Source organism: Phocoena phocoena, chromosome 15, assembly GCF_963924675.1.
Source record: "Phocoena phocoena chromosome 15, mPhoPho1.1, whole genome shotgun sequence".
In the NCBI taxonomy this organism is placed as follows: domain Eukaryota; kingdom Metazoa; phylum Chordata; class Mammalia; order Artiodactyla; family Phocoenidae; genus Phocoena; species Phocoena phocoena.
Window position 1 is genome coordinate 45,453,768 of NC_089233.1, and position 22,737 is coordinate 45,476,504.

General features: G+C 38.9%; 1 protein-coding gene across 1 annotated transcript in view; it reads right to left on the reverse strand.

Moving 5' to 3' along the window:
- Nucleotides 1-8,782: 8,782 nt before the first annotated feature.
- MACROD2 (mono-ADP ribosylhydrolase 2) overlaps nt 8,783-22,737 on the reverse strand; it is a 1,967,591-nt gene continuing 1,953,636 nt past the window's right edge. The window contains exons 16-17 of the mRNA XM_065893095.1: nt 12,128-12,205; nt 8,783-8,844 (exon numbers count right to left, since the gene is read on the reverse strand). Of these exons, the coding sequence (XP_065749167.1) occupies nt 8,783-8,844; nt 12,128-12,205 (140 nt within the window). The remainder of the gene's footprint in view (nt 8,845-12,127; nt 12,206-22,737) is intronic.

Consider the following 22,737-nt stretch of genomic DNA (forward strand, 5'->3'; position numbering starts at 1 on the left):
CCATTTCAGTAGGAAAGTAAGATGTGTGTTGTGAGCAAAAGAAGGTATGAAAAATGGAATTGCATTTTGTTAAGGGAAAAGAAAGTAATTTTGTCCTAGAGCTGGTTGTTTCTAGATGTGGGGAAAATTAAGGGGCAAAATAATATGCATACAGAAAGGGGTAGAAAAGGAACCCTGAGAATAGAGTTTTGTTCATGGTCAGGATTGGCTGAATTTAATTAAGTAGATGGATGGATTTTCTTGTCAAAAGTAAGCTGGTACAAGACTGGAGTTTCACTTTCTCTCTCTGTTAAGAAAACAAAGTTTTCTTGAAGTGCTGCTTTGGTAGCAGATTGTGTGAGCTTCTGTGCCTTTAAGTGACCTGTATTTACTTTTGAAATCTTTTGTCACTTTGGTTAAGTGAACAAGCTGTGATCCTATTTGACCAAGTGTTTTAAAACTTTTGACCTCCAGCTAACTTTAAAATGCTTCAGAGGGCCCCTAAGGAATCTCAGAGAAGAATATCAAACTGATTGGGCCTATGGTAAGTTAAATTACTTGAGAAACATTGTCAAGTAATTAGAGATGAACCTTAGGTTATATTTTATGGATAAATGTCATTAGTATAGATATCCCAAAACGTATATGAAATTCCTAAAAATCTGATATGCCCTGGTATAATGTTATCAGTCATAATTCTAGTTATTATCTTAAAAATGTTGTTATATGTCACAGAAATATCCAAGTTTCTTATCAATTGCATTGTAATCATATCTTTAACCATGTCATTTTAAGTCTTGTTTATAGACAATCGTTGTTTTACTCTGATAATTTTATAAAATGAACTGCAAGAAAATTCATACGAAGGATTTTTAACAAATATAAGTTTCTGATAACTTTTAGATCATACTGCTGAACTGCGTAAGAAATTACAGAACTCTAATGGAAAAGCTGAAGACTTCATCCAGCTCATCAGGAATTAATCTTACTATCTCTCAAATTTCTTTGCTAGAGATACACAGAATACAAAAGGAATAGTTCGACAAGTTACAATCAGTTCAGTTTGGGATACATTGAGTATGACTCTGAAACTCCAAGAAGAGTCCTAGATATAGAATTAAGTTGATTTTTTTCATACAAAATTATCTACTACAATATATTGATTGATCAATATAATGCCAACTTATAATAACACCAAGTTCTCATTATATGTGGGTCATTTCTTGAGCACTCTGAACCGTTACACTGACATACAGTACTTGCCCACTCCCATGACAACATTACACTAGTTTTATTTTAAAAGTCTTGTTACTGCATAAAGAAGTCTCCACACCTTATCACTACCACATCTTCTTCCTCTTCAAAATTCTCTTGGGTGTTTTTGTTCTTTTTTTTTTTATACAGCAGGTTCTTATTAGTCATCAATTTCATACACATCAGTGTATACATGTCAATCCCAATTGCACAATTTGTCACACCCCCACCCCCATCCCCCTGCAGCTTTCCCCCTTTGGTGTCCATACATTTGTTCTCTACATCTGTGTCTCAATTTCTGCCCTGCAAACTGGCTCATCTGTACCATTTTTCTAGGTTCCACATATATGCGTTAATATATGATATTTGTTTTTCTCTTTCTAACTTACTTCACTCTGTATGACAGTCTCTAGGTCCATCCACGTCTCAACAAATGACCCAATTTCATTCCTTCTTATGGCTGAGTAATATTCCATTGTATATATATACCACATCTTCTTTATCTGTTCATCTGTCAATAGGCACTTAGGTTGCTTCCATGACCTGGCTATTGTAAATAGTGCTGCAGTGAACATTGGGGTGCATGTGTCTTTTTGAATTATAGTTTTCTCTGGGTATATGCCTAGTAAGTGGGATTGCTGGATCATATGGTAATTCTATTTTTAGTTTTTTAAGGAACCTCCATACTGTTCTCCATAGTGGTTGTATCAATTTACATTCCCACCAACAGTGCAAGAGTGTTCCCTTTCCTCCACACCCTCACCAGCATTTGTTGTTTGTAGATTTTCTGATGATGCCCATTCTAACTGGTGTTAGGTGATAACCTCACTGTAGTTCTGATTTGCATTTCTCTAATAATTAGCGATGTTGAGCAGCTTTTCATGTGCTTCTTGGCCATCTGTATGTCTCCTTTGGAGAAATGTCTATTTAGGTCTTCTGCCCATTTTTGGATTGGGTTGTTTTTTTCATATTGAGCTGCATGAGCTGTTTATATATTTTGGAGATTAATCCTTTGTCTGCTGTTTCGTTTGCAAATATTTTCTCCCATTCTGAGGGTTGCCTTTTCGTCTTGTTTATGGTTTCCTTTGCTGTGCAAAAGCTTTGAAGTTTCATTAGGTCCCATTTGTTTATTTTTGTTTTTATTTCCATTACTCTAGGAGGTGGGTCAAAAAAGACCTTGCTGTGATTTATGTCAAAGAGTGTTCTTCCTGTGTTTTCCTCTAAGAATTTTATAGTGTCTGGTCTTACATTTAGATCTCTAATCCATTTTGAGTTTATTTTTGTGTATGGTGTTAGGGAGTGTTCTAATTTCATTCTTTTACATGTAGCTGTCCAGTTTTCCCAGCACCACTTATTCAAGAGATTGTCTTTTCTCCACTGTATATCCTTGCCTCCTTTGTCATAGATGAGTTGACCACAGGTACATGGGTTTATCTCTGGCTTTCTATCTCGTCCCATTGATCTATGTTTCTGTTTTTGTGCCAGTACCATATTGTCTTGATTACTGTAGTATAGTCTGAAGTCAAGGAGTCTGATTCCTCCAGCTCTGTTATTTTCCCTCCAGACTGCTTTGGCTATTTGGGGTCTTTTGTGTCTCCATACAAATTTTAAGATTTTTTGTTCTAGTTCCGTAAAAAATGCCATTGGTAATTTGATAGGGATTGCACTGAATCTGTAGATTGCTTTGGGTAGTATAGTCATTTTCACAATATTGATTCTTCCAATCCAAGAACATGGTATATCTCTCCATCTGTTGGTATCATCTTTAATTTCTTTCAGCAGTGTCTTAGAGTTTTTTGCATACAGGTCTTTTGTCTCCCTAGGTAGGTTTATTCCTAGGTATTTTACTGTTTTTGTTGCAATGGTAAATGGGAGTGTTTCCTTAATTTCTTTTTCAGATTCTTCATTATTAGTGTATAGGAATGCAAGAGATTTCTGTGCATTAATTTTGTATCCTGCAACTTTACCAAATTCATTGATTAGCTCTAGTAGTTTTCTGTGGCATCTTTAGGATTCTCTATGTATAGTCTCATGTCATCTGCAAACAGTGACAGTTTTACTTCTTCTTTTCCAATTTGTATTTCTTTTTCTTCTCTGCTTGGCGTGGCTACGACTTCCAAAACTATGTTGAATAGTAGTGGTGAGAGTGGACATCCTTGTCTTGTTCCTGATCTTAGAGGAAATGCTTTCAGTTTTTCACAATTGAGAATGATGTTTGCTGTAGGTTTGTCGTATATGGCCTTTATTATGTTGAGGTAGGTACCCTCTATGCCCACTTTCTGGAGAGTTTGTATCATAAATCAGTGTTGAGTTTTGTCAAAAGCTTTCTCTGCATCTATTGAGATGATCATATGGTTTTTATTCTTCAATTTGTTAATATGGTGTATCACATTGATTGATTTGTGTATATTGAAGAATCCTTGCGTCCCTGGGATAAATCCCACTTGATCATGGTGTATGATCCTTTCAGTGTGTTGCTGGATTCTGTTTGCTAGTATTTTATTGAGGATTTTTGCACCTATATTCATCAGTGATATTGGTCTGTAATTTTCTTTTTTTGAAGTATCTTTGTCTGGTTTTGGTATCAGGGTGATGGTGGCCTCATAGAATGAGTTTGGGAGTGTTCCTTCCTCTGCGATTTTTCGGAAGAGTTTAAGAAGGATGGGTGTTAGCTCTTCTCTAAATGTTTGATAGAATTCATCTGTGAAGCCATCTGGTCCTGGACTTCTGTTTCTTGGAAGCTTTTTAATCCCAGTTTCAATTTCATTACTTGTGATTGGTCTGTTCATATTTTCTGTTTCTTGCTGGTTCAGTCTTGGAAGGTTATACCTTTCTAAGAATTTGTCCATTTCTTCCAGGTTGTCCATTTTATTGGCATAGAGTTGCTTGTAGTAGTCTCTCAGGATTCTTTGTATTTCTGCAGTAACTTCTAGTTTTTCATTTCTAATTTTATTGATTTCTCTCCCTCTTTTTCTTGATGAGTCTGGATAATGGTTTATCAATTTTGTTTATCTTCTCAAAGAACCAGCTTTTAGTTTTATTGATCTTTGCTATTGTTTCTATTTCATTTATTTCTGCTCTGATCTTTATGCTTTTTTTCCTTCTGCTAACTTTGGGTTTTGTTTGTTCTTTTTCTAGTTCCTTTAGGTGTAAGGTTAGATTGTTTGAGATTTTTCCTGTTTCTTGAGGTAGGCTTGTATAGCTATAAACTTCCCTCTTAGAACTGCTTTTGCTGCATCCCATAGGTTTTGGATTGTCATGTTTTCATTGTCATTTGTCTCTGTATTTTTTTATTTCCTCTTTTTCCTCTTTTTTTTAGTGATCTCTTGGTTATTTAGTAACGTATTGTTCAGCCTCCATTTGTTTGTGTTTTTTACGTTTTTTTCCCCTGCAATTCATTTCTAATCTCATAGTGTTGTGGCCAGAAAAGATGCTTGATATGATTTCAATTTTCTTAAATATACTGAGGCTTGATTTGTGACCCAAGATGTGATCTATCCTGGAGAATGTTCCATGCACACTTGAGAAGAAAGTGTAATCTGCTGTTTTTGGATGGAATGTCCTATAAATATCAATTGAATCTATCTGGTCGTCTATCTGGTCTATTGTGTCATTTAAAGCTTCTGTTTCCTTATTTATTTTCATTTTGGATGATCTGTCCATAGGTGTAAGTGAGGTGTTAAAGTCCCCCACTCTTATTGTGTTACTGCTGATTTCCTCTTTTATAGCTGTTAGCAGTTGCCTTATGTATTGAGGTGCTCCTATGTTGGGTGCATATATATTTATAATTGTTATATCTTCTTCGTGGATTGATCTCATCATTATGTAGTGTCCTTCCTTGTCTCTTGTAACATTCTTTATTTTAAAGTCTATTTTATCTGATATGAGTATTGCTACTCCAGTTTTCTTTTGATTTCCATTGGCATGGAATATCTTTTTCCATCCCCTCACTTTCAGTCTGTATGTATCCCTAGGTCTGAAGTGGGTCTCTTGTAGGCAGCATATATATGGGTCTTGTTTTTATATCCATTCAGCAAGCCTGTGTCTTTTGGTTGGAGCATTTAATCCATTCACGTTTAAGGTAATTATCAACATGTATGTTCCTATTAACATTTTCTTAATTGTTTTGGGTTTGTTTTTGTAGGTCCTTTTCTTCTCTTGTGTTTCCCACTCAGGAAAGATCCTTTAGCATTTGTTGTAGAGCTGGTTTGGTGGTGCTGAATTCTCTTAGCTTTTGCTTGTCTGTAAAGCTTTTGCTTTCTCCGTCGAATCTGAATGAGATCCTTGCTGGGTAGAGTAATCTTGCTTGTAGGTTCTACCCTTTCATCACTTTAAATGTATCGTGCCACTCCCTTCTGGCTTGTAGAGTTTCTGCTGAGAAATCAGCTGTTAACCTTATGGGAGTTCCCTTGTATGTTATTTGTCATTTTTCCCTTGCTGCTTTCAATAATTTTTCTTTGTCTTTAATTTTTGCCCATTTGATTACTATGTGTCTCGGCATGTTTCTTCTTGGGTTTATCCTGTATGGGACTCTCATGGCTATTTCCTTTCCCATGTTAGGGAAGTTTTCGAATATAATCTTTTTTGCAAATATTTTCTCGGTTCCTTTCTCTCTCTCTTCTCCTTCTGGGACCCCTATAATGCGAATGTTGTTGCGTTTAATGTTGCCCCAGAGGTCTCTTAGGCTGTCTCATTTCTTTTCATTCTTTTCTTCTTTATTCTGTTCCACAGCAGTGAATTCCACCATTCTGTCTTCCAGGTCACTTATCCATTCTTCTGCCTCAGTTATTCTGCTATTGATTCCTTCTAGTGTAGTTTTTATTTCAGTTATTGTATTGTTTATCTATGTTTGTTTGTCCTTTAATTCTTCTAGGTCTTTGTTAAACATTTCTTGCATCTCCATCTTTGCCTCCATTGTTTTTCTGAGGTCCTGAATCATCTTCACTATCATTATTCTGAATTCTGAATTCTTTTACTGGAAGGTTGCCTATCTCCACTTCATTGTTTCTCTGGGGTTCTATCTTGTTCCTTCATCTGGTATATAGCCCTCTGCCTTTTCATCTTGTCTATCTTTCTGTAAATGTGGTTTTTGTTCCACATGCTGCAGGATTGTAGTTCTTCTTGCTTCTGCTCTCTGCCCCCTGGTGGATGAGGCTAAGAGGCTTGTGCAAGTTCCCTGATGGGAGGGACTGGTAGTGGGTAGAGCTGACTGTTTCTCTGGTGGGCAGAGCTCAGTAAAACTTTATTCTGCTTGACTGCTGATGGGTGGGACTGGGTTCCCTCCCTGTTGATTGTTTGGCCTGAGGCAACATAACACTTGAACCTACCTGGGCTCTTTGGTGGGGCTAATGACAGACTCTGGGAGGGCTCACACCAAGGAGTACTTCCCAGAACTTCTGCTGCCAGTGTCTTTTCCCCACAGTGAGCCACAGCCACCCCCTGCCTCTGCAGGAGACCCTCCAACACTAGCAGATAGGTCTGGTTCAATCTCCTATGGGGTCACTGCTCCTTCCACTGGGTCCTGATGCACACACTACTTTGTGTGTGCCCTCCAAGAGTGGAGTCTCTGTTTCCCCCAGTTCTGTCAAAGTCCTGCAATCAAATCCCGCTAGCCTTCAAAGTCTGATTCTCTAGGAACTCCTCCTCCTGTTGCCGGACCCCCAGGTTGGGAAGCCTGACACAGGGCTCAGAACCTTCACTCCAGTGGGTGGACTTCTGGTATAAGTGTTCTCCAGTCTGTGAGTCACCCACCCAGCAGTTATGGGATTTGATTTTACTGTGATTGCGCCTCTCCCACCGTTTCATTGTGGCTTCTCCTTTTTCTTTGGATGTGGGGTATCTTTTTTGGTGAGTTCCAGTGTCTTCCTGTCAATGATTGTCAAGCAGCTAGTTGTGATTCTGGTGTTCTCGCAAGAGGGAGTGAGAGCACGTCCTTCTACTCCACCATCTTGGCTCAGGACCTCATCAGGAATTAATTAACTGATAAATATAATTTATAATTTTATCACTTTCTGAAATATACTTCTAAGTTTTTTTTTCCAGAAAAAAATATTTTCTCTTCTGCTATGACCTACATGTTGATAAAGTATACCTTTGTAGACAAAGATGAAACATTTATGTTTTTCTCTTTACCTGATCCTTCTAGTATTTGGCTTCTCCAGCTAGCTATCCTGTGGACTTGATTGTTTATTGCAACCAGATTACTACTAGCTATACTAATCATAATAATTTGTTCTTTTTTGCTTCCAAATGCTGGTTGGTCCAATTTATGACCATGGGGAAGCACTGTGAATGAAAAATGTTGCCTGTCATATTCTGTCGCTCCATGGTAAGTCGTCAGCCACTGCAGCCACCCATAATGGTGCACCCTGAGGGGACTCAGGATGGGAAAGAACAGGATACTGTCCCCAGGTAGCTAAGCTGCATATCAAAGGAATGATCCCAAGGAGCCCAGATTCTTGCATCTTCCCATAAGTAGAAAAGGGCTAAATTCAGTAACTTGAGATATCTGGTTTTCTTTAATTAACAGTAATCTTTTCATGTTCCGACTACCTGGTCTTTGTTGTAAAACTCCTATAGTTCCTGCTTCCCCCCCTTACCTCGTCAGAGCAGTCCTGCAGAGCTATCCTAGGCTTGAAGTCCTCAGAAGGTCCACCAAATAAAACATAATTCTCAACTTTTAGGTTGTGCTTTTTTTTTCAGTCGACAGAGGCAACCGTATCAACATATTTGTGTCTTGCCCTGGATGATGCACAATTCATTTATCCCATAGTTTTTTTTTTTTTCACAGCTTAGTATTTTAAGCTAGGAATCAGAATAGCTAGGCTGGCTTCTTTTCTTTAATCCTTCTCTCCAGTCCTCAAGATACAAAAAAGTGTTACAGACCACTCATTATTCTAGATATACTTCAGTCTTGGCTGAGTGATTTAGAATGTTGGTCTAGAAAAACTCGTAATCATCATCTGGCCCCATTTATGTTCCCGTGGAATTCCGTGAGGCTCATTCAACTCAACAAACCTTTGTGTAGAGGTGCAGGTCCACAGGTAGTGGTGTGAGAGGACGGGACATAAGGCAGGCTTCTATCAATCAGCCCAAATACACTCAAATGCCTTTCACATTCTCCAGGGCAAAGTTTAGTGTTAGGCTTAAAAACAGATATACTAAACAACTCAGCAGGTAACTTCTGGAAAAGCAATGCTTCAGAATCAGCTTGGGGTTGCTGAAATAATTTGATCACTCCAGGAAGCCAGGAGGTGAGATGCGTGGAAAATTTTTTTTCTTGTCATCAAAGCTCAGAAAACCAGGGTATTGCATAATCTGGATATGCTGTAGCTTATCTTTTTCCTTTAAAGATGGTAAGTTTCTTACAATATGTTATTTGGTATAAATATTTTAAAAGTTTAGTCTGAAGCTAAATTTTTAAACGTTTAAAAGTTCTATCCATGGGACTGGATATAACTGAGGGGAATCCAACATGCCTCTTACAAACAGTTTCTGTGGCTGGCCCATTTAATCAATTGAAAATCTTGTAACAGAGGCAACTTACCTATTAATCTTCTTGCTGACTCTCTGTTGGGTCATTTACACTGTCAGCCTGATTATTCATTTCAACTGGAACCAGAAAGGAAAACAAAAAGGTTAAAGAAATCTCTTGAACATATTAAAATGGCCTGTGAATTGTTACATTCCTGATTTCCTATCTTATACTTCTTTCAGTTTGTTTTCATTCATTCAAGATTTGGGGGCCACTCTATTATAGATTTTTACTGGTGGGGGAATGGGGAGGGCAGAGTTGCTTCTTTACTAAACTGTAGGAGCTGAGTTGTCATTTCATACCAGATTTTTGGGTTGATATTTTGTGTGTATTTATTACCATCCTTAGGTAAATTCAAAGGCCTTAATAGATGTCTATGAAAATAAAGAGGAAACAAAGCAAACCAGATCATCGACGTGCAGAGAGGTAAGCAGCTCCCTCTAAAACAGCAATGCCAGTAGGCCTGCTTGGTTTGCCAGGTCTTCAATTTTTTTTTTTTTTTTGCAGTACGCGGGCCTCTCACTGCTGTGGCCTCTCCTGCTGCGGAGCACAGGCTCCGGACGCGCAGGCTCAGCGGCCATGGCTCACGGGCCCAGCCGCTCCGCGGCATGTGGGATCCTCCCGGACCGGGGCACGAACCCGTGTCCCCTGCATCGGCAGGCGGACTCCCAACCACTGCGCCACCAGGGAAGCCCCAGGTCTTCAATTTTGAAATTTAAAACTGACACTGTAAACTTGCCAGTGGGTGCACTGGCAGTGGACACCATGAAATAGAAAAGCAAAACATCTAACCAGATCGCACAGCAATGATAAGACGTGTGCTTTTACTCTACCGTGTGTTCTATGTAAGCATTTGCATACAAATAGCACACATAATTAATTAATACCATTGTCCAGAAGGAGCCCAGAGCAGGCATAGCAGACACTGGAAATTTTCAAGGGTCAGGAGGTTTAATTAGATTGGTATTTTTAAAGCATCAAAGCCCATATTATAAACTGCAAGACTTATACAGATGAACAATGGCTAGGCCAAACATAACAATAGAATTCTGACTTCAAACCTTTGTAGCAAGTAGCTCAGAATGCTCAGGACTTGGTCAGTGACTGCCAGCTTTCCTGTATTTCACTCCATGCTCCCAACACAGGACCAGCCAGGGAAAGCCAAATATGTTCCCAAACCAATCAGCCACTTCTAGTTAGCCCAAGTTCGGCTTCCCCTTACCAGCAACCTCCGATCAAGGATGCCTGAAGTCTTCCCTCTTGTTAGAAGTTCCCCACTTCCCCCGCTGCCTTTGAGCTGGCCAAACACAAGCGATAATGGCATCGTGACACCCATGCTTTGGTAGCTCTGAATAAGTAACCTCTGTTTGTTCTCATTTGGATAGTCTTCATTTGTTGGAACAAAAGCAACAATCCAAATCTATTTTACTTTTTTTTTTTTTTTTTTTTTTTTTTGCGGTACGCGGGCCTCTCACTGTTGTGGCCTCTCCCGTTGCGGAGCACAGGCTCCAGACGCGCAGGCTCAGCGGCCATGGCTCACGGGCCCAGCCGCTCCGCGGCATGTGGGATTTTCCCGGACTGGGGCACGGACCCGTGTCCCCTGCATCAGCAGGCAGACTCTCAACCACTGCGCCACCAGGAAAGCCCGAAATCTCTTTTACTTTAATCAAGTTTTCATGTTCAAGAAAAACAGTGGCAGGTGCTGGATCTCACATTCCAAAGAGACTTGAAAGAGGGGATGACATTGGATGGCAGCCCACCCAACTCTCTCTCAAGGAGGTCTCTTTGTTCCTCCTGCAAACTAGCCTTGGTTTCTAATGATGTGTGAGCCCATTCTTTACCCCAGGTATAAACTGGCCAGTTACAGGAAGTGTACCTCTAAAAAAAGAATAACGTATGCACTTTCTATCCTGGTCTACAAAAACATGGGTGAGTGTTCCTTTTCTGTTCCTTCCTCCAACCCAAGGGTCCCTAGTTCCAAAACCCAATAAGTGTTTGTTAGTATGAAAAGCATTTCATGATCAAATAAGTTTGGGAAAAGCAATGTTTGTTTGTTAAATGATGTTACGAAGTTTCTTTACAGCTGAGAGCCTGTAATGTGCATGGCAAATCTCCAAGATTTCCCACATTTATCTCCCTTTTATTCATTGAGCATTGCATGGACCTCGTATTCTTTGGAACATGCTTAGCAGAGAACTAGTTTAGAATCGTGCCTATAGTGTCACAACAAGGCTGGGGAAGGTTTCATTCAACTGAGCATCACCAACATGGGGTGGCTTTTAATGGAATGAATCCGGGGTTTGACAATATTATTCCCCTAGATAAAGCATGCCCAGGGGTTAAAAAAAAAAATCAGTTTTTTTGGTTGTATGATAGGCTTAAAGATGTATTGTAGAACATGGGGAATATAGCCAATATTTTGTAGTAACTGTAAATGGAAAGGGACCTTTAAAAAATTGTATAAATTTTTTTAAAAAATTAAAAAAATACTTAATTAAAAAAATCAGTTGGTACAGAAGGGCTTATAATTAAGGGAGGCAATTAGGTGAGGGCAAGCCTTGTAGCAGGGTGGAAGGCATGGTATAGGAAACCATTTAAAACCACCAAGTAACTTCTACCAGTGGCTGAAATTTTCCCAAGGTCATTATCAACTCTAAGTAACTGGCTTTGTTTTCCTGGCTAAAATAACCCAAACAACAATATATATATAAACAGTTGATCACTGAACAATAATTCTGGTTCTCTTGAGCTCTGTGGGCAAGTGGAATTAAATATTTAGAAATCATGTGTGCTCAAATAGTTGTTTTTCTAAATGATGATATTTCAAAGGTTTCCAGTATTATTGTGCAGGGGCGAGGCTATAATATTCCCGAGGCTCACAATTTCTAGATGCCTTCAAAGTAAGATGTGACTAAAAAAAGGTTTTTGTAAATTTATTTATAAAGTACTTCTAAAGACTCACTCACTGTGTTTTTGGCCAAGCCATCTGATGTGTGATACAGTGAGGTGAAGTGATGAAGGTCCAAGAATGACCTTAGCCCAAACTCAAGCCAGGGCTCCTCTGAATGCTGAGTGTTTGCTGAGTGTTTCCATAAGGTTCACCAGCTAGACTTCAGTTTAGCCTTGGAATTACCCACTGTTTCCTTGGTATTGGGAAGTAAGATTAAACTGCGGTACATGCTGTTTTTTTCAAAAGGCTGCCAATTTTGTTAGTTCCCAGTAGAAAATGGTTTTCGAACTTTACCTTGTTCAAACTGAATATGTTGACTCATAGAATAGACAGCTCCCTTAATCCTAGATTACACAGAGAAAATGTGCCAGATTTGTAGTTTGTGTGACTCAAATAGCTCAGAAACTTACCATCAGGACTTGTAGAATTTTCTGTGTCACCAGAGCCTTCACTTTTCACAGGAACTCTAGGTGTGTCCTCGCCTTGAGCTGAAAAAGAAGATAGTCCTTGATTAATAGAGAATTAGAACAGCCTGACTGCCAATTGTTCTGTCACCCTCCATTGCCCTCTTAAGTTTAAAAATACTCCTGGGATTGAACTTCTTTTGCAGAAAAGCTTAAAGGAGCTTGAGTTGCTTGAATACTTTAGTGCTGTCATATTCTAAATTCTCTCTAATTTGGGAGATAATCACATACATACATGCACAATGTCTCAAATTAGAAAGCTGGTAGCATGAAAGCGGCAAAACTTGGTTTAATCAGAACAACCCACAATTTGAATTTGGGGAAATTTGTGAGTTTATGTAGCTTAAACTTTGAAGAGAATGAAAAAAGAAAACCTATTTTGCCTCAGGCATGCCTGAAAGCTGAAAGATTCATTCTCCTGGCAGTGAAGTTTAAACACAAATGAATGGCTCAGTTGCTCCCCTAGAAGACCTCAGACGCTGCCATTTTGGATCGTTCAGAATCCCATCTTCAGTTAATTTCTGTTGTAATTGTTCTCCATTACAGTTTCATAAGGCTTGTCATCACTTGCTGTGGCTGAAGCTATATAACATGCCTAAATGTAATTGTAAGGAGACTGTTTGTTTGTTTTTCTTGATCCGATATTTGTACATATAGAAAAAATGATCACTATAATCTAGTTAACATCCATATTTCTTATTGTGAGAAAATTTACAGGTAGTCAAAAGGACAATAATCTCTTCTTAGTTAAATATCTATTATGTTTTCACAGCTTGAAGAGCCAGGGCATTTGAAAATACAAATAGAAAGTACTAGACGAGTCCATAACTTAAACAAAAGATTAAATTCAGTTTCATTACATGAATACCTATTGAGTCCAGAGTAGGTTCAATTTGACCTTTCTGTTAGGATGAAGCAAGGCTAGGAAAGATCCAGTGTATAATCTCTTCAAAGAAAGATACCTTTAACTTGTACTCTTGGTAATGATTTACTGAAGCTGAGAATCAAGAAGTAAGGTGACTAATCTTTGAGCCTGGGTGGATGGAAGGTCAGTACTTGAGAATATATAAAACAAACAAAGTGAAGGGAGGTGAAGAGGGTCATTTAAGTGGAGATGCCAAACAAGTTTTGCATCTAATGCTGAGGAAGAAAACTGAGAATTAGACATGTGGGAATTTGGGAGATGTCCATGTAGAATAATGTTATATTGTTGATGACATGAGAGTGGATGAGAAAAGTCAGGAAGGGGATAACATAAGGAAACATGACTCGTGGATACCCAAGTCCTACAAGGACAACATGAAAGTGACTGTGCCCATGAGTTCTTTTCACTAGTTCCTGAGGATGAGGATGGGAAAACGAAAACAAAACTTGAAACTTCCAGCTGGACTTAACCATGTCATATCTTTTGTCACTCTGTCAATTCTAGAAAATAGACCATTTTCCAATTGCTCATCAACACGTTCCTTACAGACACAATTACAGAAGAAACTACTGATGGAGTTTTCTAAGCTTGGGAGCAGGAAGTCTTTGCTAGTATGCCTCAAAACAGAAGTAGTTAGAAAAAATGGAACTATTTGACTTTATATAAACACAAACTTACGGGTGGAAAAGCTACCATAAGAAATGTTTAAAAAAAGAAATATTACCAGTTGAGGAAAATTACTTATACCTTTTATCATAGACAAAGGGTTAATATCTTTGATATATAAAGTACTTCTAAACATAAACAAGATTGACAGTTGGATAGAAAATTGAGCAAGAAATCTAACAGGAAGTTAATTAAAAAATAAGAATGGCCTGTAGTTGTGTGAAAATGTGATTCACTTTGCTACTAACGAAAAAAAATGCAAGTTAAAATTACACTGAGAGGGCTTCTCTGGGGGTGCAGTGTTTAAGAAGCTGCCTGCTAATGCAGGGGACACAGGTTCAAGCCCTGGTCCAGGGAGATCCCACATGCCACGGAGCAACTAAGCCCGTGTGCCACAACTACTGAGCCTGCGCTCTAGAGTCCGCAAGCCACTACTGAAGCCCGCACGCCTAGAGCCCTTGCTCCACAACAAGAGAAGCCAGTGCAATGAGAAGCCTGCACACCACAACTAGAGAAAGGGATTTCTGCCTAAAGTAGACTATCATACTGTAGAATAACACTCCCACCAAGAACAGCTAGAAACATTGAACAGATTATTTGAGGAAATTAAGGCACTAGAGAGCCATTAATGCAGCAGAAGCTGGAGGAGGTGAAAAATGGTGAACCTGACATTCCACATACAAAGAAGTTTAACAGAGCCTTCAGATGTTTTTTAATGAGATTTGGGGGGAGAGAGGAAAAACTTATAGGTCAGGGCTCACCAAAGAAGAGGTGCACTGATAAGTACCTTGAGTTTTCTGTGGGTTATACTTGGGGGTCAATGAACTTGAAATAGACCAGTTCTTAAAAAAAATTGAAGGCCTACTTTTAGTCAATTTAATCTGTGATTCGATTTCAGTGCTCTACTCAATCCTACCAGCCTTTCAGAAACAAAAATAAATCCTCTCTGGAAGAAGATAAGGCCACCCAGAGGCTCAAGTTATCTCTACAATTTTTCACACATAGTGTCTAGCATTCAATAAAAAATTACCGGTCATTCCTGAGGAACAAGAATGGATCACTGAAAACCAAGACAATAAGACAATATATAGAGACATGTTAGAGATCTATTTGTAGATACAACTTTAAAATATGGTTAATGTGTTTAAGAATTGGGTGACAAGAGGGAGAATTCTCATGGCAAAGAAGTTAACTGGACTAGACGCTAAATAAAAAAAGTCAGATGTAAATTCTAGAACTGAAAATTATATAACGAATTTTAGAATTCAATAGGTGGATTTGGTGGCAATTAGACACAGCTGAAGAAGGAATTTACAAACTGAAAGCTAAGTTATAAAATATAAAGAATAAAATACAGATGAAAAGAATTAGCAGACATATGAGATAGGGTGTATCCTATGTGTAATGGGGCAAAAGCAATATTTTAAAAGATAATGGCTGATAATTTCCCAAACTGAATGGAAAATATCAAGCCACTGCTTTAAGAGTATATGATACCCAAGCAAAATTAATGCAAAGCAAATCTTATTCAGGCCAATCAGTGTAAACTTGCAGAAAATCAAGGTTAAAGAAAAAATATATATTTAGGAGTAAAGACCCATTAACTTCAAAATAGCAACAATAGGAATTATAGATGACATCTCAATAAAAATCATGGAATCCAGAGACAATATAATGATATCTTCAAAGCACTTAAAGAGAATATCACTAACGTAAAATTTCATACCTAGCAAAATCTTCTTTCAAACTTCCAATTTGAAATAAAAAATTTTCAGGGAAAAATAGAATTTGTTCAGGGGGAAGAACAGTAGACCTACACTGAAGGATTTTTACTATATGAAAATATAAATTCCAGGTAGATTATAGAACTAAATTTGAAAGGTAACATGGAAAAAGACCTTTATATCGTGAGGCAAAAATTTCTTACACAGTTACAAAGCACTGACCATTAGGCAAAAGACTAATAATATGGGAAACATTTAAATTAGCATCATTATTTTATCAAAACACACCATTACGAGAGTGCAAAGTAAACCAGAGTAGAAGATATTCGCCATTTATGTGTGGGTACATATATATATATATATATGTATATATACACACAAACACACATATATATAATATGTATCTCACTTACAAAGGACTCTTGTACTAATACATAAAGAAAACAATATAACATAGAAAAGACAAGGAACCCAACAGAAAATGGGCAAGACACAGACATGTCATAAAAGAGAATATCCTGGCTGGTCACTTAATTTCTTCAATGACTTTTACCAAATCTCATAGTATTTAAAAGCCTCGGCCTTTTCACTATAAAAATAACTATAAAATGTTCTAACTCCTTGGACACCATCAGAACTTATTAAAATACAACATAATTGTTATATTTCATAAGATGATTACTGTGGAAGGAAAGTTAATTGACCTAACACGATTTAATCATTACTTCTTTGACTTTCTCCTTGGCGTCATTGTTTGTGATGGGATCTAGGGTACCTGTAGCTGATTCTTCCAGGAAACCTCTTTCAAAGTCATTACTCTCAATGGTAATAACCCTGGTGATATTACTATGGAGATACCTCTCTGACATCTCAGAGAACTTTCTAGCTAATAGACAGGATGCTAGTCAATATAATAATACTCAATGAAAATGAAGGAGCATACAAAACACTTTTAAGAGCTGGGCGAGAGAGGAAAAAAGAAGTTGAAGAAAGCAAAACCCAAAAGGCAAATCAGACAGTAAATATTTAAGTTGTTTGCCTTATGTTTTGTCTTTTCAACCTCATTATTTTAAAATATAGTACATTGTTTGAGAAATCTCAGGTTATGCCACCATATTGGCACAGATTAGCATGAGATGTAATGGCAGGTTTTGAGATCCATGACAGAGATGAAAAGAGAAATCACAGTTGTAGCTCTATATATTGCCATGTTCTTGAGCAGAGGTCTCTTAGATCCGCTTTTGAAGACCCTAACGGTATGTCTGGTAGACATTGTTCATTTAATATCATGAGTGTGCATGATACATGCGCATGTGGTATGAATATATGACTGTGTATGTGTGGAATGGCGTGCTTATGTGAATATGCATGTGTATATGTGTATGCATGTGCAAGTGTGTGTGTGTGTGTGTGTGGTGTATTTGGAAAGAGGGAGAGAAGAACGACAGATACTTATTACTCTGATGTGTGTGGAACTGTTATCATCCTAACGGTTTCTCCCCTGCTGGGCAATGCATCTGAGTGCCCCAGAGAAATGATGCCATTTCACACAGACAATAGAATCTGATCAAAACAAAAATTGCCTCTACAGCCTATTTATTTCAGTTTGCCTGTCCTTCCCTCATTTTGATTGCTGCTGCTTGGAACACAAATGAGGTACATTTCAGGGCTCCTAGCAGGAGATAAAAGATGCTGAAATAGAACGAGTCTGGGACAGACAGTACCATTTTCATTTTCAATTACCAACCTCACCTGTTCTCTTCAAAGCCTTGATTATGATAACCTTTTGTAGGTTAGTTGCATTACATAAAAAATAATAAAATGAAGCAAGTCTCGTCACAAAGAAAAGATACTGAAATGCATATAGAATACAATTAACCAGATTTTAAAATACATAAACATGGAGAGAAGTTAGAAGATTCTCCAAGTTTTTCTTTTGAGATCTTGTGTTGACAAACTCCATGCAACAAATAGAATTACAAATAATTATTTCTCAGAATGTGTAGTTGCATAGGTATCATGACAGCTATAGAAAGCAGGGCCTGTCTGGATTCAATTGTATTGAATTAAAGTGGTGTTGAACCAAAGCAAGCATTCTTGAACCATCTTGACTTTTGCCATATCTATGTTCCGACTCTATTATTAATGTAATGGATTAGGTAATTGTTTCAAAAGGCTCACTTCCTGTCTTCCACCCCTACAGGAGTTGACGTCACTGTTCCCTGACATTGGGCTTGGTCACGGAGTTTGCTTTGGCTAATGGAATATTAGCAAAAGTGAGTCAAACAGAGGTTTGAAATGCATTTGTACAGTTGGGGTTTGCCCTCTTGTGCTCCTGCCTTTTGCCCCAAGAAGAGCACGCTTTAGGGAACAGCTGATCTAAGGAGGATAAGACCTGAACTCAACTCACAGCCTGACATCCTTCCTGGCCCAGACTAGATGTGGTTGATCCTCTCTGAACAAAAGAATGGATGATTGTTGTTCCAAGCCTCTGAAATTGAAGATGGTTTGTTATGCAGCATTACTGTGGTGACAACTAATGCTTAATAATGTTTTTAATTGACTCAGGCCTAACATTGCTTCTTAATTTTGTCCCATAGCAATCATAGCTATAAAACCGTGAGCTTAATTTGTGCCTAATTTTTTCACACATGATAATAAATACGTGTGAATAAATAATAAATATGTTAATTTTGATATCACCTAAAATCATCTACAGAACTGATAGGGATAGAGTAGGATACTTAAATAGTTAGTTGAAGAATCCCACTAGGGGTTTAAAGACAGAGGGAATTTTAAGGGAGTTCGGGAGACTATTGTAAGCTAATGACCACTCAAGAAAAGAATCTAGTAACCTAGCGACAATCTACACTACCTTGAAGGAAGACCAAGCACATTCAAGTGCAAGGCACACTCAAGCCACAAATCCTGATAGTTAAAAATACAAGACAATAGATATGGGGTCTGAATCTTGTTACATGAAGTCAGGGAGTAAATGGTCCTTGAAGAGTTGCATTTCTGCATGTAGTCAAGACAGGAATATAAGTGAAAGGGGAAAGAAACTAGGTGAAAGGGGACATTATACTGAAACCTGAGATGAATTACCATATTTTAGTATATGTCATCACCCTTTTGCTAATATACATATGATTAAAATAGCTCAATGACAGTCCCGGTCAGACCACATAGGGTCAAAGGAGGAACTAATGATGTAAACCTTGACATCTCCCCCAAAATGAGGGAGAAGGTGGCCTTCCCCCACCTTCCCTCTGATTATAAAGATGTAGCCCTCTTTGTTCTCAGGGCTGCACTCCCTTGCCTGCCCGCTTACATCTCTCACAAGTGTCCTATGCTAATACACTCATTCTGCTTCGAGACTAGGGAACATGAGCTTCAGTAAGTCCTGACACCAGGTGAGCGGTTTCCATGAAAAGACAATGCGTTTGAGTCCCCTCCTAGTCAGGGATCCTGGGTTCAAGTTCCAGTCTGACTTTTGGCTGGGTTGGAGCCCCATCCGAGAAGGACTGTGGTTTCAGGGCAACAAATGGTATCTGTATGAAATGTTGAGAAATGCCAAGTTGATGTATACAGATGAGACGTCCCTTAACAGGCTAAACTCTGTTGCCTTCACAATGGTACTAAAATGGAAGAAACCTGGTCAGAGTTTAAGGCGTTTGTCACATATATTTAACTTCCAATTCCAATCTTTGGTAATGGCATGGGCTTATCCATTTACATAGCTGCTTCAGTAGCAACCAGGTTTCACATCCAGGTGTTTTGTGATAATATGTAAGGGTGCAAAGGATAAACACTACTCCTAGGAAGATTCATCCAAAGTGAAGGGCGGCAAAATAAACCAGACAGCATTTAACAAAGATTACTACCCGCCTTTTCTACAACAAATGACACACAACAAACCACAAGTCCAGCCTCTACAAATTCCTTCCCTCCTTTGAATACGCTTTTGTTTTGCTTTTTGTAACTCCCTTTTCTGTTACTCATGACAGATACTGAACCTCAGGACTGTCCATTTCTGGCCACCTTTGTGGGAAGCTCAACATTAGTGAAAGGGGATGGAGTGTAGCTCTCTGGAGTTGGGCAGAGCTGGTTTCAAATCCAAGCTCTGGCATCTCTATTTGTGCGATCTTGGATAGGTCTCGTTCACATTCAGAGTCTCAGTTTTGTCACTCATACATGGAGGTAATGATATCTCCCTCGCAACATTTGAGGATCAAAGAGGTCATGATTGACTATAATAAACGCTTGATTAATATTTTTTGGCCTAGAGAAACAAATTTAATATCTACTTCTTGATGTCTCTTAATCAAGGATAGTTAAGCATAAAAACTTAGCTGAATCACTTCTCTGTATCATTCAAGAATTTATCACATTTTTCCTCCTCTTTGGTATTATTCATTCATTCATCCAGACAGCCAGCATATATATTGAGTCCGTGCTACGTATAAACCTTAATGAAAAGAATTGAATGGAGTAGAAGACTGGCTTAGCTGGATTAATAAATCTCAGAGGAGAAAGCACTAATACTGTTCTACAGTGTATTTTTCTTTTATTATTACCTCTTAACATGCAGGGTGTTGAGATTCCTCCTTCCTTCCTTCCTAACTTCTTCCTAATATCTTTCCTCCCTTCCTCCCTCCCTCCCTTCCTCTCTTCTGTCATTTGTTTTAATATTTTACCAATTTTTCTATTTGATCGCTCATTTTTTTCTTATTGAATTTTTTTTGAGTTTTAAAAAAATTTTATTGGAGTATAGTTGATTTAAAAATGTTGTGTTGGTTTCTACCACACAGCAACGTATATTCACCCTCTTTTAGATTCTTTTCCCATATAGGTCACTTAAAAAACAATATCTAAAGATTTTAGAAGAAAGCATACTAAAATTTATTTAATGTATCTTAAAGAAAATCAAAAGAAGGCAATCCAGGAGAAGATATCTGCAACGTGTTTGACAGAGAGAGGGTTAATTTTCTTAACTTATGGAGACTACATAAAAGTCAATAAGGTCATTACTACAGGGTGAGCACGTGACACATACACTAGCAAGCTACTCCTTTCGCACATTGTCTGTGGAAGCGTTTCCTTTGGGAGGGGTAAACTGGTCACAGCATCAACCACATTCATTGTGCTGCATTCCTCAGCAAGTGTGTCGCATGCCCAGCCCAGGCCTGTCACAGTGGGGGCTACCTTGGGGTTGGATAGTTTTTTTCAATTCAACGTGAGCCCTGCAACTCGTTTTTGCTCTAAGAGCAAAAAAAGTCAGCTTGGGCTTCACTATTCTCTTTGCTGTTTTCTCTCTCAGCCTCCAAAGCAGAAGGTGATAAGCCCTATGCAAACCCTACATAGACTCCTCAGGGAATGAAGGGGGCTCCTCTTTCAAGGGGGCTTCATCTGGGACTTTCCAGCACCTCCTCCTCTGCTTCCTGCTCACCCCCAAGATCTTGCCTTATTTATTTTCCCTTTTGCCCTCTATTTGGTGACATTCCTATTGTTTTTTTTTTCCCTAGAGGTAATTAGATCCAGGAATTTGTTATTGGTCTGCCTTTCCTTTTCCATTTTCCTCCCAGCAAGAGATATTGAAATGGAGAATCACAGCTTGTTTTCCTGTCTCTTTGGGGTAAGGCAGAATAAAGGTGTTCATGGCTGGCTTCATGCGCTTGTGGAAATTTCCCTGGGCTGCTCCTCTCCCAGTTGGGAAAGTAAATGGTAGCTAGTAAGACCCTATTCAGGATTATTTCAGAGCCTGGTAGAGCTAGGGAGTAGGTTGGGGGTGACACCAGGCTCACGCCTTCCTTTTGCCATGGCTACCAGCTCGTTCTTTTTTTTTTTTTTTTTGCGGTACGCGGGCCTCTCACTGTTGTGGCCTCTCCCGTTGCGGAGCACAGGCTCCGGACGCGCAGGCTCAGTGGCCATGGCTCACGGGCCCAGCCGCTCCGCAGCATGTGGGACCCCCCCGGGCCGGGGCACGAACCCGCATCCCCTGCATCGGCAGGCGGACTCTCAACCACTGCGCCACCAGGAAAGCCCAGCTCGTTCTTTTAATTACCGTTTTTATTTGTGTTGTTCGTTTGCTTGTTTTACTTATCTGCTTTCATATTATGTTTGGGTGAGTGAGATTTGAAATGTGATTTCACATCACCAGCTTAAACCCAAGACCAGATGTGCAGACTCCTTTGATTTGTGGGATGGGGTATTCCCTCCTGGTGCCTCACATACTTGGCCTTTGTCAACAGCTGGTTTTAGGAATATTTATCAAAGGATAGTTCTGATCAGACTTGAGGTTATGAACTGAATATTTGTGACCCCCCCCTTCCCCGCCATAAGATTCATATGTTGAAGCCCCAAGTGGCAATGTGACTGTATTTGGAAATAGGGCCTTCATGGAGGTAATTAAAATTAAATGAGGTCAGAATAGTGAGGCCCTAATCTGATAGGACTGTGGCTTTATAAGAAGAGAGCTCTCTCTCTCTCTCCCTCTGCCATATGAGGACACAGTGAAAAGGGGGCCACCTATAGGCCAGGAAGAGAGCTCCTGCCATAAACCAAATCAGCCAGCACCTTGATTTGGACTTCTCAGCCTCCAGAGCTGTGAGAAAATAAACTTCTGTTGTTTAAGCCACCCAGTCTATGGTATTTTTTTTATGGCAGCCTGAGCAGATGGGTATACTTGATTTACAATTAGCTCCTATTTCTTCGGGACGAAAGTACAATTGTAAGCCATCTGCCCCTCATCTAACCTATTTTCTCCCAAAGAACCTGAATCCTAAAGCTGTTCCTTGACCATTCTACCAGTGGTCATCACTTATAGACACATGCCCTTGGCTCCCTCTCCAAGGTCGAAAAGGAATGACTATTCTCAATGGTGAAAAACTGAAAGCATTTCCTCTAAAATCAGGAACAAGACAAGGATGTCCACCTTGCCACTTAGTTTTGGAAGTTTTTCAACATAGTTTTGGAAGTCCTAGCCACAGCAATCAGAGAAGAAAATGAAATAAAATGAATCCAAATTGGAAAAGAAGAAGTAGAATTGTCATTGTTTGCATATGACATGATACTATACATAGAAAATCCTAAAGATGCTACCAGAAAACTACTAGAGCTCATCAATGAATTTGGTAAAGTTGCAGGATACAAAATTAATACACAGAAATCTCTTGCATTACTATACACTGACAGTGGAAGATCAGACGGAGAAATTAAGGAAACAATCCCATCTACTATCA